Source organism: Indicator indicator, chromosome 7 (genome assembly GCF_027791375.1).
Source record: "Indicator indicator isolate 239-I01 chromosome 7, UM_Iind_1.1, whole genome shotgun sequence".
Lineage (NCBI taxonomy): Eukaryota > Metazoa > Chordata > Aves > Piciformes > Indicatoridae > Indicator > Indicator indicator.
The window spans coordinates 35,845,063-35,859,533 of record NC_072016.1 but is presented as its reverse complement, the minus strand read 5'-3'; the positions used below and the strand labels follow the sequence as shown (position 1 = coordinate 35,859,533).

At 42.0% G+C, this 14,471-nt stretch overlaps 1 protein-coding gene and 1 non-coding gene across 2 annotated transcripts; both read right to left on the bottom strand.

Moving 5' to 3' along the window:
• Positions 1 to 1,475: 1,475 nt before the first annotated feature.
• TRNAP-AGG (transfer RNA proline (anticodon AGG)) lies at positions 1,476 to 1,547 on the bottom strand. Its single transcript has one exon. It is a non-coding gene; the product is annotated as a tRNA-Pro (tRNA).
• Positions 1,548 to 2,427: 880 nt separating this feature from the next.
• On the bottom strand, positions 2,428 to 14,471 carry KIFBP (kinesin family binding protein). Its single transcript, XM_054382244.1, has 7 exons — positions 14,124 to 14,471; positions 11,112 to 11,210; positions 8,434 to 8,513; positions 8,132 to 8,315; positions 6,893 to 6,977; positions 4,530 to 4,639; positions 2,428 to 3,830 (listed from the first exon to the last, which is right to left on the bottom strand). Exons 1-7 carry the CDS (start codon positions 14,469 to 14,471, stop codon positions 2,952 to 2,954), a joined length of 1,785 nt encoding a protein of 594 aa, XP_054238219.1. The 3' UTR covers positions 2,428 to 2,951.

Sequence of the window (14,471 nt, the reverse complement as noted above, 5' to 3'; positions counted from 1 at the left end):
AATTAAGGGTTAAAAGGGATGCATCGCCCCACACTTCACTTGGCTTTGCCTTTCCTTTTAATGTTTCAGACCAGCATTTGAAGGCTAGGAGAGGAAAAAAACCCCAATTATTAATTATTATTTATACATAATTTATATGCCAGGATATCCCATCATCTATCCTTCCCCAAATTACAAGTAGACTAAGTTTGATGAGCCAATCTTTGTTCTAAAATATTTGCTCAAAGGCCTTCAAGAGCAGAATATTGAAGTGCTGAAGAAACAAACCCCACAAACACGTTGCCACCTTCTACTTGAATACTAAGCTAAAAGTAGAAAATAATTTTAACTTTCAGATTCAGAGTTTGAGTTAAAAGTGCACACCAGCTTTGACTGAAATCAGACAAAAATAACGTACAACGCAGCCCGCTGAGAGCTATTTCACTGAGGAAACCATGGGCTGCCCTATCTTCAGGCCACAGGAAAACTGAATTAAACATCTGACAGCAGAAAAGAAACTCTTAAAGGCTGACTAGACATTTATTTAGTAAAACAGAAACACACACGTGCATCTGCACATGCTCTCTGCCTTACTCTCTATGCGTAGGTAGCTGGTCTAGTATTGAGTTTTGCTGCCTCTCGTTTCCAGGACCCATTTGTTGACCTCTCTGTGAATAAGAGTCTGCTGTGGAAGGTTCCACATGTTTAATATGTACGCACTTTCTTGCTTGCATCTGCTTCCCCCTCACACCTTCCAAGCTAACACCATTTTCCCCCCCTTGTTTTCTGGAAAAAATCCAGTTGTTTTGACTATTCTCCTTCAATACCCTCTGTTGTAAACATCTTCCCATGAACTTGACAGTGATTAAGGTTGTTGGTGCACACAGTGACACTCTAGTGCAGACCCCACCACAGAGTAACAGAACCTCTGAAGATTGAGCCCAACCCCTCTGCCAAAGAAGGATTATCTAGGCCACACAGAAATGCATCCAGATGGGTTTTGAAAGTCTCTTGAGAAAGACACTCCACAACCTCTCTGGGCAGCCTCTTCTGGTGCTCCATCACCCTCACAGCAAAGAAGTTTTTCTTTAAGTTGCAGTGGAATTTCCTGTGTTCGGGTTTGTATCTGTTGTCCCTCATCCTGTCACTGGGCACTAGTGAAGAGACTGGCCCCTTCTTGACACCCACCCTTAAGGTATTTGTAAATATTCTTTAAATCCCCTCTATCTGCTCTTGTCCAGGCTAAAGAGCCCCAGGTGTTTCAGCTTTTCCTCATAATAGAGATGTTCTATTCCCTTCATCATCTTTATTGCCCTCTGCTGGACTCTCTCCAGTAGTTCCTGTGCCTTTTGAACAGGGGAACTGAGAACCAGACACAATACTCCCTATGAACCCTCCCTAGGGCAGATGGGCAGAAGAACCTCCCTGGACCTGCTTGTCACACTCTTCCTAATGCGCCCCAGGATCCCATTTGCCTTCTTGGCCTAAAAAACTTTGGGCTCGTCCGGGATTTGAACCCGGGACCTCTCGCACCCTAAGCGAGAATCATACCCCTAGACCAACGAGCCATGTGGGGCTCATACACATGAAAACCCCAAGTCAAACCTCCACTAGTTATTTTTCAACTTCTTTCTTTAATGAGCCCTTTCCAGGAAAAGCAGAGCAATTGCAGCTCAGAAGTTTCTTAATCTTGTACACCCTTCACTTTTCTTATACATACTTCCCTTTCCTCATGCCCCTGGCATCTCTGACCATAATCTGGTTGGACAATGTGCTCAGCCCAAATTTTACCTAGAACAGGTCCTGGTTCGTAATCCTATGGACACCAGAGACACAAAGATGATCTGTGTACGTCTTGGGTCAGAAATGCAGCCTGGGCTTCTATAAAGAGTAAATAGGAGGCTAAATGAGAACAAGGCAACAGAAGCAGGTTGTGCAAGACCAGGAATACTACCAGATCAGCAGGTCCTTAATGACAACCAGGACAGGTTTAACAGAGAAGTTAGTAATTGATGGCACAGATTTTTGAATAGCATCTCAGTAGAACTGGGATCTGGAACAATTTCAATGAGGTCTGTCCTTGTAGCTCCTGGACTCCCTGACCAACACAAGGTAAGAAGCCACCCATGACATCCTAGGTCTTTAAGCTGTATTTGGCAGCTGTTTTTGGAGTGCTAGAACACAGTACCTCTAGCCTGTGAATTCTCTACTGTTTGAGAGCAGGGTATCTCCTCCCACCACAAGCTGCTTGCTTTGCTCTCGGTTCTGGCACTTCAATTGCTTGTGTGTTTTTACTGAAGATACTCAGTGGAAACGCTTTCACAACTATTAATTTTGGCCAAAAATTGTAATGTGTCTTACTAAAACATGAGGAAAGACAATTTCTAAGGACTCTGAAAAACAAACAAACAAACATTTAGCCAAGCTAGTCCATTTATTGAGCCTCTATCAACTAGGTTTTGATTAACAAGGGAAAAAAAAAAGATCACACTGAGCAATATACAAAATAAATAGTGAAAATAACAAAGTTCCCTTCATATGGATAAGGTTTTCTGGGGACAAAGGTTAGAAGACATAAAAAGTATTCTAGTTGGAAGAAGGTGCCCCAGGTATCTTAGAAAAGTTTTTATAGAGAAACAGATTTCCTTAAAAGAAACAATTTTCATACAGCACTACATTTAGAAATTGAACCATGTACTGAAGGAAAAAAGTAAGGAAGATTAGTATTTTCATACAGGGCAAACAATAAAAGCATTAACTGGTCATTCACCTTACATTTAAAGTTTATACCACTAGCATGGGTGAACTACTGAATGGGAGAGCTCAGTTTCTCACAACGCTGTACTACTGCAGGCTCTAGGTGGATTGACAAACTGCAGACACCTTAGTCCAGTCCATCAGTACAGAAGCTGACAGCACTGCTTTTAGCAGGTTATCATTTTAATAGTGAACATTTTGTTCAAGGCAAGTATTTATATAAGTGGATACAGTTTTGCTCTTAGCCGCTTCATTCTTGTTGGAAGAAGACCCACCATCTCCTTACTGAGCTCTAGTTCAGTTTCAATGGCACGGACAGCATCCGGGTACTTCTCACAATAATCTACCAGAAATGTGTAATATTCCAATGATGTCTGCATATTTTCCAGTTGTTTTTTGCCATCCGAGGTAATAAGCTTCCCATAGAGTCGTGCAATATGGAACTTAGCCACCATTGCAGGGCGAAGAACATCTTCCCCCAGCTGTTCGGGAAACACCTTATCTGGGTTCCTCAAGGAATCCAAGAAGAGCTCGTAATATTTGATTGCTAACTGAGCCAGGGAATTGATTTTTTTAATTGTGTGGGAGTCTAGCTCCTCTAATCTGTTACCTATAGCTACCTTCAGATCCATCATCTCATAATAGGTGTTAGCTAGTTCAAACTGGAGCTGCCTGCTGATCAGCAGATAGTACTGTGGGTTCAAGTCTGCATAGAGAGGCTCCAGCATGTCTATCCTACGCTTGTGCATTTTGCAGCGCCTCTCATAGTCTTCCTCAAAGAAAGCAAGTACCTTAAACAGAGCACTGTGATCCTGAACAATTTTAATGTGGTCAGTAACATACCCATCAACCTGAAAGAACTCTTTTGCTTCCTGAACATAGTTCTGACCAACTAGGAAGATTTCTCTGGCCTCTTGGAAATCTAAAGGATACACGCTGCTCACTTTCTCTTCCATGGCTAAGACAGAGTCACATATATCACTCGTCCCAAAAAGGACAGCTTTTTTCCTGCCCTTTTCTTTCTCATCCTCTTCTTTTTTCCTTTGGCCTTTAAGTTCCAGTTGCCTGTCTGGATCCAGCTCTCCTATGTTATCCTGAAATGGCAAAGTATACCAATTAAAAATGCACATGGCTTAGGAAGAAAGACTTAACACAGAATCATTTTATTCATGAGTTACTTTTTAACTACAAATTAGGTATCAACAAGACAGAGGAGAAAACACAGTGGTGTATTATACCTTATATTCACAAAAAATCATGTGAATTACAGCCTCGATTCTGTAAAAAACTAACACTAAGATAATTTAGCCTCCCTACCCAGTTTAAAATATAGGCAAAACAATAAGGCCCAAAGGCCTGCTTCAGCAAATGCTGGGTTTTAAACATTCAAATGAATGCTTAAATGAATGAAACAAATACCTGACTGAATCAAATGGCTGAATGAAAGAACACCAGCACACGAAACTGTGGCATATGAAGAATATGTTCTTACTAGCAGTTCAGTAAGAAGTTGCCTGCAAAAGAAGCTCCAAGAAAATGCAGCAGAGAAGGGAAACTTGTGAAGCTGCTGCACAAGCAGTGCACCGATCACACTACATAGCTGATCTCCTCTCCGTGCTTATCCATTGCATTCAAGTCAAAGCACACCAACACTTGCTACACTGTAAGCATGTACTGTACTACTCAATGGGCAGCTGTTCACCACTTGATACCAACTATGAACTGATTTCTGTTACAAACATCAAAGCAGCCTTTGTTTTTAAACGACAGCTACAGAGCAGATTTTTGGTTACCTCAAGTAATTGCCGAGCGCTCTGCAGGAGATTCAAGCAATATTTAATCCAGAACCTTGCAATTTCAGCTTTTCTCTGTCGAAGATACTGTTGGTCTTGCTCTGTTTCATCTGTTGAATAGACATAAACACACAAAAACTTCAGGAGCACTTGAGCACTCAAGCAAGAACCTCAAATATTATATGCAAAGAATATGTTGCTTGTATTTAATTTTTCCTCATTGTTAAGACAGAAATACGTTCTCTGACCCTAAATTGTCATTCTGGTGGAAATCCATAGGGATTAACAATGATCTGTTATGTATGAGGTCTTAAAAGAAATAGATCATAATGTTTAAATTGATTGTTGATCTTGAAATTTTCCTGAAAAAGATTTTCGTGTCTTTTGGTAATGAGAGATAGAAATTAGAATAATTTGTTTTCTGAGATGGAACTGCCTGCCCAGTAATTGTTTCTGAGGGTAATTAGGGCATTGGAATTGCAACGGACCCCAAGACTTGCTACCAGAAAAGGGAACAAAAGCAGGGGAAACTGCCTTTAATTAATCTACCTGGTACAAACACAAGATTATGAGCCCTACAACTTCTATATTTCTTTCCCTACAACCCTGAATGGCAGCACTGCTGCTGTCTCAAGATAACGTTTTCAGAAACCAAAGAGATTTCAAAAAAATTCATTTCCCTCTAGACAGAAGACAGCGAGTTAGCCTAACAATGAGGACACTAGCATTCCTCTTCACCAAATAAAAAAAAGCCAACTTCAGACTCAGATCTATTATCTTTCATTAGAACCAAACAAGTTGTTCTTATTAAGGAAATAAGAAGTCACTAACCTAAGTAAAGGCTCCTTTACTAAACACCTGTGTTTAACATGATAAAATTAACATCTGAGAGTGGACAAAGCTGAATGTGTATTAATCTTTCTGCATAATGATCTTCAGATCCACAACCCAGCTCTCTGTACCATGAAACAGGATAAATGTTTATTCCACTCAAACCAACAAATATCACTACTCACTGCAGGACAAACTCAAGATAGAGTGAGCTAACAAAAAGATCACACAAGAAACCTATAAAGGACAATTAAAAATAGGACTCCTCTCTACCACTTCCTGTCTTGCACCTGAATTTTGAGACCATAGCTGACTACGTTTTTATACACCTATCACACAGATAAGCCAAAAATGAGGTTAAGTATGGCATGAATGAACTCTAACAACTGTGCAGTAAGGCAGCTATGGAAGCACACTGGTTCAGATCCTTCACGCTATACTGTTTTCAAACAGTCTACCAGGTTTGCTTAACTTGAATCTTGACAGCCCTGTTTCCCTGCAACTAAAAAGCTTTTGGACATCATCCTCAAAGTACTTAGTAGGAAAGGCAACTGCACAGACTTCTGTAAGAGAAATACTAAAAGCATTTAAAGAAACGTACTGCCACTGAACTTCAATTAAATAAAACTCAATTGTGTCTATTCCTGTCATGTTTGAACCCAAAATAAGAACACTGGTGGATTAAAGAGCTTGTGTTAACCTATTAAAAGTTAACCAATATATTCACTGTTCAGAGTCAGTTAGAGACTCACACAGGGGCTACCCTGAGCACATGTTCATTCTCCACAGGTTAAAGCTCCCTTGAAGCCTTCAGTTGCCCAAAACACAGAATACACGAGGCTGTGCTGTAGATAACAGAAGTCCTCTTAGTCTTTGCTTAAGTATAGACACTATCATAGTACCACAGGGCCATAAAACTGGTAACAGTTCTTCAAAAGTGTCTATTGATCTTCATGCTGAACTGCAAAGTTGTTCCACTGCATCAACGCCCAAAACAACAAGAAGGAGAGCTACAGTTCCAAACCCAGCCCTTAACGAGGCTGCAGCATCCAGCTACAAAAGACAACACAAGAACTCTCTGGATTTGGGGGTTTTAAGTGCTACAGTTTCCCCCTGCTCTTTTAAAACTACTCCTAAGAAGCAGATGGCTTGGTTCATTGAACCACTGCCCTCTAATCACTGAGAAGCAAAGTTAAGGAGCATTTTAAGCACATGTACAAGGACACAGGGACAAGCAGACAGTGCCACTACAGAAAGAGACGTTGTTTTAAATTTCGCTTTTCTTCTGGTACACTTTCTGAAACTCTAGCAACAAGCATTTGAGCTTTTCTCAGAAGGTTTATTCATAGTCAATCTTATGCTGTAGTAGCAGCAGTTCTTCAAAAACATTTCACCTCATTGTTCATTAGAAAGATTTTAGGAAATTAACTCTGAGGTAAATTTTGTGGACATTGCTAGACTTCACTTTTGACTTTACGTATCAATGATGCTTAATTCACACTACTATACTGAAAACTTTTACATGAACTTACTGTCTTCAGCAGATGGCACCTGTCCAGCTTGGCTAAAGATGACACTGGCTGCTGCTAAACAGTGTCGGGCCTCCATAAAGCATTGCTGAGAGAGACAGAAACAGCAACATTGATCACTGGCATAAGCAGCACAAGCACTGCTCTCAGCCTGGCTAAACTCCTCGCCTCAGATAGCAGAGAGACAGGAACACAAGAGAACTGATAGAACCTCAAGGCTCTGGAGCATATTGCCCTGGACACCAGAAGAAAACACTATTGAAGAAAACACTATTTTTTTCACACATCTACAACTGAATACTTATTGTCTAACCAACCATTTTCTTTCTACCACAGCCACACTAGCAAGCCTCGCTTTTCATATCAGATACAATAAACTGTGAACATTGTCACTGTTCCAATCTATCACTTCCTTGAGGTAAAGGATGTGATGTCTTGTGGTAAAGATTGTATCATGAGGTGTCAGAAGGGGCTGGACACACAAGTCAACATTCTGAGTCAGATGTAGATTCCTCTACTCATATTTGGCAGTGCATTGTTTAATGAATAGTGCTATCAATGCACCAAAGACATGGAAATTACAAGTTACCATCAAAATTAGCATTAACTCACTTAGGTATGGCAGAAGTCTTTTCAGCAACAGAGTATCTAAATGTGGAATTTAGAAAATCCTAAATGAAGCTGAAGCTTCATTCCTGAAGCTTCCTAGCAGTGAATTATCTGTGGCAACACAGATGTCTGGAAGCAGACAGCTACCATCTTCCATACTCGCTTCAATGTTCACATAGGCTCAAATGTTGCTAAACACACATTAAGGTACAGGGGACAATAACTTGCAGGAAACATACAATGGGCAATACCTAGGCCTTCATATGGTTTTGAAGTCTTCATTGTAACAGAGTAATGTAATAGCATTTTAAATTAAGTGACCCTAACCTTAAAGTGTTGCTTATGAACATCAGGTCACATCACTGCTGAAGCTCCATTAACTACAGAGCTTTTCTTATGTCTGTGCCCCTGCTCATTTTTCCTGCTGTGCTATCACAACACCACAGGAAAGCCACTATGTCCTCTTCAGGGCAAACTAAGAGATGTTCCACGTCAAAAGACAATTTGTGGGTTTATAGGAACACATTTTTAATTCAACATGGAGCCCTGTCTCAAACAGCTCTTTAAACCATTGTCTTGCTTCATGGTAACATTCATGATGCAATTACAGCAGAAAAATGTTAGGTCTATTACCTTAGAGAGATAATACTGTGATAAAGTGGCAGCATTGAATGCCCATTCCACTGGGTAGTAGCCACAATACTCAAGCTGTCGTTTAAGAGTAGTATGGCAATACTGAGCAGCCTTCTCAATCATCTCCAGGTGCTGGTAGACTTGTGCCAGATAATACAGAGTATGTGTATAAGCTTTCTCAAATCTGGAAAAAAACAAGTCTTTAGATTTCTTTTCTTCCTCCTTAAATACACCCTCATAAATTATTAATAATAATAATAAAAATAAGTAGTAATAATCTAGGCATGCTGCTGCACACACACCTTTTTGATCTTTCCTGGTCTGTGAGTTTTTCTTCTTCTGCCATGAAGTGTTCACTGGGATCCAGAGGAGGATTTCCATCCTGCAAGAGTACAGGGTACCTTCAGTAACTACATTTCTCTTTGCAGCACGGTGCTCCCTCTTCTGGCTGCAGATGAGTTACCATTTTTCAATCCCAATTTCAACAGAACTTAACATATTCACACCTATCTCAACACCACACACAAACAACTCAGGAGATTTTGAGGATGAAAGCCACCAATTCCATATAAAATTACAAGGTTTTCAGCATGTAGAAGACTTCTGCTTACATAAAGTCAGGCATGCTGTCTGCACCAGAAATACTCAACCTGGATTCTAGGGGAATGAAATTTGATGTCTTTATTTTGCACAATAACCTAACGGTTTTGAGAGCGTCCATTTAATACTAAGCAAGCTTTCAAGTGTGAAATATTCGTTTGCCTGGCTGCACTAATCACTAACAAGAAAACATCCTGCATGAAGTACTGCAAAGAACATTATGTGCAGAGAGTGCTCAGCAGAGCTGCTGCAGTCTTAACTGCTGTGAAATTACTCCCTTTATTCATAACCTGGAAAGACTCTTTACTTGCTCTGTCAGTGAGACAACAGGCATTGCCACTGGAGGGTGACACTGCTAAACCCCAATACAGGGCATGACCTCCATGCAAGTTGTTAATATTGTGAACTATTTCATTCAGATGTGTTTTTTTGGGGTTTTAAAGCATGAGTTCTGTGAGATTCCTTACGCAGATGACTACACATCTTTCAGCAATGCCCTGTTCAACCTTGTCTCAGAACAACAGTTTTCTCCCCTGTTCTCTGCCCTAGTGAGGCCACACTTGCAGTACTGGGCCCACTTCCTGGTTTCCCAGTTCAAGAGAGATGGGGAATAACTGCAGAAGGTCCATCAGTGGCTACAAAAACGAGGGCACAGGAACTGTCTCTCTGATGAAGAGAGGCTGAGACCTGGGGCTGTTTAGCTGGGAGAAGAGCAGACTAAGAGGAGATCTGATCAAAGCTTCATCAATAACTAAAGGGTGGGGATCAAGAGGATGTTGCCAGACTCTTTTTTTTTCAGTGGTGCCCAGTGACAAGGGGCAACAGACAAACTGGAACCTAGGAGGTTCCATTTGACCATGAGGAAAAGCTTTGCTGGGAAGGTGCTGAAGCTTTGGAGCAGGCTGCCCAGAGAGGTTCTGGAGTCTCCTTCTCTTGAGAGATTCCAAACTGATCTGGACATTTTGATCCTTGGCAAGCTGCTGTGGGTGCCCAAGCTTGAGCAGGGGTATTGGACTTGATCTCCAGAGGTCCCTTCCAACCCCCACCATGCTCAGATTTTGTGCAACTGTCAATAAAGCTAGAATAACTGGCAAGCCCAACAGATCAACATTGCTCATGGCAAAGTTTTGTAAGTCTGCACTTATCTAAATTCATTTGTAACTGTCAATAACTTCAGATGCCTATTCCAAAGCACTTCTAACAAAGGTGTTTCTCCATTCCCAAACTTCTAACATTATTTACATTATTACCAGAGTTGTTCCCCCAAAGAAAGCAATTGAAATGACACAACAAGCAAGACTCTTGCCTCATTCCTTGAGCTACAGATTTATCCTCAGATGTTAAGTCTCATGCCTTTAACTACCATCAGAAGAGCTCTGCAACTCTGCAAGCAGACTTTATTAGCCAAAGCTCCTGTCCACTAAGCTTAGCACCCTCAGGTTTTCACCGTAGTACATTAACAATCAAACAGCTTTCCTGTTAGACAAACCCTCATGCCCTCTGTTTTTGTTTGGTTTGGTGTTTGTTTTGCTTTGGTTATGATTTTGTTTTTTTTGTTAATTCTTTTGAGATTATGTCAAACACAGTTCAGTATTTTCAGAGAAACAAGACACAAATCCAACGAACTTACCACAAGAAGTATTTTGGTGTGCTTCCTTTAACAAAAAAATAAGGCATAACCTGTGCTATAAACCAAGTTCATCAGAAACTTGAATTGTTACTTACTAAGTTCTGTCCAACCTTGATTATCTGTCCTGAGACACAGATACTGCTCTTTTAAGACTACAAATTGTGTTAGCTCACTCACAAACTGTCCCTGAGGTAAGTCAGTACAGGAACAGCTTTGCAAAGAGCTTAAAAATAGCACAAGGGAGTCTTTGTGGATACACAGCAGAATCCGCAACTCAAAAAGTTGCTTAGTATGCATGAGAGGTTTAGCCGTTTACAAGACCAAGACTGTCCTCTTGGATATGGAACTAAACTACCTGCCCCTAAGCAACACTGTGCACCACCAAAGCAAACCACAAAAACATTAAGGTTTTGTTTCTTTCTCCCACTGAAAGCAATGGATTGACATTTTACAGTGTTGCCAAGATTATGAATAGTCTTAATGACAACCCAAATTATACCTGGCTTCAACTCTGGATTACCCTTTCAAAGAGCTTTCAAAAAGGACCATTATTTTTAAACAAAATTCATTTTCCAAGTCCATTTTGAAATTTCCTCTTGTTTGCCTCTTCCTGTATGTAACATTACAAATCGCATCACTTCAGAAGCATCACAGCAGGCAGTGATAAGCACAAAAGCTCACATTTCATGAAGATTATTTTTAAAAGTAGCACATGAAACTAAGACCTGACATAATATTAGTGAACAGTACCTCTTTCATGTATTGGTTATACAAGGCTTCTGCAGATTCCAAGTAAGTCTGTGCAGTTTTAATTTCATCCCTTTCAGACCACAGAATGCCTAAATTATTCTGAAGGGAAAAAGAAAAACAATTTACTTATTTTCCAATTTTGTTCCATTACACATCTTCTCCAAATCAGTTATCAAGCTTCATCCTTACACACACCCATATTCCCTGCAACACAACTTCAGAGTGGTAGTAGAGTTCCCAAATCACCACAAAAGGAATGGAAAGCGTCACTTGCATAGGAAATGAAAGGTTGGTGGGATACCAATTCGTTCTGTCTTGTTTTGGTTTGAAACAGCCTGGAAATTACTTTCCTGAGCTGTCTGGGGAATGTTTTAAGAGAAGATTGAGGTTAGGAGGAAGGTTTTTACTGGGAGGGTAGTGGAACACTTGAACAGGTTGCTCAGGGAGGTAGCTGAGGCCCCATTCTTGGAGATATTCAAGGTCAGGCTGGACATGGATGGCTATGGGCAGCCTGATCTAATGGAAAATGTCCCTGCTCACCGCAGCAGAGATGGACTAGATGACCTTTGGAAGTCCTTTCCAACCAAAACCATTCTATGATTCTCTGCGTGTTTGCTCTAATACAATGGTGCAAAAGCTACAGATTACTGCCTTCAAATTTAAATTACAGTCATGTATATTACATTTGTGAAGCCATCTTTTACAGAAAGTACCTCTAATTTTATTAGTAAGATGAAGGCGTTAATAACAATTTATGTCTGATGTGCTAATGTAATGTGCCTTTCATTTCCATTCATTTTATTCTATTTATTAAAAAGGATTACTACATTCTGTGAACAGAAATACTTTGCCCACAACCAAGCAGTGGAATGGGCTACATTGAATGAGGTAGAAACTGTGACACAACACCCTTATGCAGAAGCTCAGAAATTAGAAGCAGGGCTACAGAAACAGGCCCAGCAGGAGAAAGGAGTGCTCCTTCTTTCAAAACAAGTCAGTGCCCTGACATCACACTCCACAGGTCCTAGAACATGGCCACCGCACACAATAACTGCTTTTGTGTTGAAATGTTTTTAATTAAGTAAGTTCTCATATGAAGTCCTCATCAAGACAAGCGTGACCAGCAGGACGAGGGAGGTGATTTGCCTCACCCTACTCTGTTCTGGCGAGAGCCCACCTGGAGTCTGAGCATTGAGTTCTAGTGTCCCAGCATAACCAGGACATGGAACAGCTGGAGTGGGTCCAAAGGAGGCCAGGAAGATGGTCAGAGGGCTGGAGCACCTCCGTTACTGGGACAGGCTGAGAAAGTTGGGGCTGTTCAGCCTGGAGGAGAGAAGGTTCTGGGGATATCTTATAGGGGCCTTCCAGTACCTGAAGGGGGTCTATTAGAAAGATTGGAAGGGACTTTTTCAAGGGCTTGTAGTGACAGGACAAGGGGCAATGGCTTTGAGCTGAAAGAGGGGAGATTTCGACTGGAGATTAGGAAGAAATTCTTTGCAGTGAGGGTAGTGAGACACTGGAACAGGTTGCCCAGGCAGGCTGCAGATGCCTCCTCCCTGGAGGTGTTCAAGGCCAGGTTGGGCAGGGCCTTGAGCAACCTGGTCTGGTGGAAAGTGTCCCTGCCCAAGACAGAGGGGTTGGAACTGAATCATCTTCAAGGTCCCTTCCAACCTAAACCATTCTATCAACCTTCCACTCTATAATTGTATTTAACTATAGTCAAGACATTTTACAGCCCTTGGGGTGAAAGCTGAGAGTACGCTCATTTACCATCACTGCTCTCAGCTGCACACCTGATGACATGCCAGACAGCAGCAAACCAGTTTACTGTTGGATCCCAGCACTTCATATGCATAACAAACTTGACCCTGCTATTTCCTAAAGGCCCCAAACCAGGAAAATCCATACAAACATCTCCAGCTGTGCTGGTTATAAATAGTTTTCTGTTTTAAAAACAGAGTACTGCTTTCCAATACACAGTGGAATCCCTGGCCCACAGCAACAAAGCTGAAGAGCATACACTGGGAAGATGTTATCTTATTATTTTGACTGGCCACTTGAGCAATCTCCCATCTTATAATGAGTAATAGATTTGTAGTGGTGCACCCAAACCTTCACACTGAATGAGCAGGATTCCAGACAACTCCCGTTAATTTAACCAACATCAGCCAGCTCATTGTCTAACCAGTGCCTTTCCACACAAACACATGGTTCCTTGACAGTTCTACAATGTTTGGCAAAGTACTACCAAACCTTTTCTAATCAGAGCAGCCATTTTTGACAGAGACAACTAAATAAATGCTCTTATTTGATTTCAAGTCTAGAGATAGATACCTAACCATACACCAGTTGCCACGAGTGAAGGCCCTTTTGTGACACTACATTGCTTTCCTCAGAATAAAGAGGTGGATATTATGACTTCTAGCCCTTCAAAAGTGTTTTTATTCATCTGGAATAAAACAGATTAAGAAATGCCAAGCGAGCCTGAAGAGCAAACAAGCAACAACTTTGGAGAACAGTTTTCAGGGTACTACGTATATAAAAGCCTCTCCCAATTTCAGTAACAAAGAACAATAAAGGAATTTAAAAGTAAGTTCTATACTTACTGAGGTCTTCTGCTAACTTATTTTTGCTCAGTTACAAGTTCTATCTCAGCCTGTCCTGAGGATTACATTGCTTTGTCAACACCCAGTTTCTATTAAGAGAACACACCGTCAGATTCTCTGCATGCCCAGAAGCATCAGCAGTAAGCCTAAAACTTGCATCCCTCCATGTCCACCACCTCTGAATTATCTCTTCGAGCAAGATGCAAACACCAGGGCTGCTATCATTACTAATAAACAAGCCAGGCCGCTCATGAGACAGAAACGCCACGACTCCCTCTGCAGCCCCTCGCAGCGACCATGAAGCACGGCCTACAGAAGGAACACGGACACGCCGCCTCCCAGGACCCCTCAGACCCTCCGGCCGCACCACAGTCCCCCTCTTCGGCCTTCATTAGCCCCAGTCCACCTGAGCCTGTATGTAGAGGGAGACGCAGTCGGGGGAGAGGCGGTGGGGCTCGAGGAGCTGCGTGCAGCGCTGCAGATGCTCCTCGCCGGCCGATAGCTCCTCGGTGTCGGTGTGGTTAACGCCCAGCTCGTACTCCAGCACGGCCCTCCGCACGGCCAGCAGCCGCGCCTCGCCGCCCTCCTCGGCGGCGCTCAGCTGCTGCTTCACCTCCTGCAGCAGGGCCCGGGCGCTGTACTTGGAGCGGTAGGGTTCTGTCTCCGGATCCTTACGCGACTCCACGTCCGAGAGCGCCCGCGCGGTGCGGAACTTCTCGCACACCGCGACCCAAGCACTGCCCGCCGCCGCCAT

Excerpts from the sequence above, each read along its gene's own strand:
- KIFBP (XM_054382244.1), bottom strand. The coding sequence starts at position 14,471 with ATGGCGGCGGCGGGCAGTGCTTGGGTCGCGGTGTGCGAGAAGTTCCGC. Across the intron at positions 11,211-14,123 it reads CCCTCTACATACAGGCTCAG|AATAATTTAGGCATTCTGTG; the intron begins GTGGACTGGGGC and ends TTTTCCCTTCAG. Across the intron at positions 4,640-6,892 it reads GGTGCCATCTGCTGAAGACA|ATGAAACAGAGCAAGACCAA; the intron begins GTAAGTTCATGT and ends TCTATTCAACAG.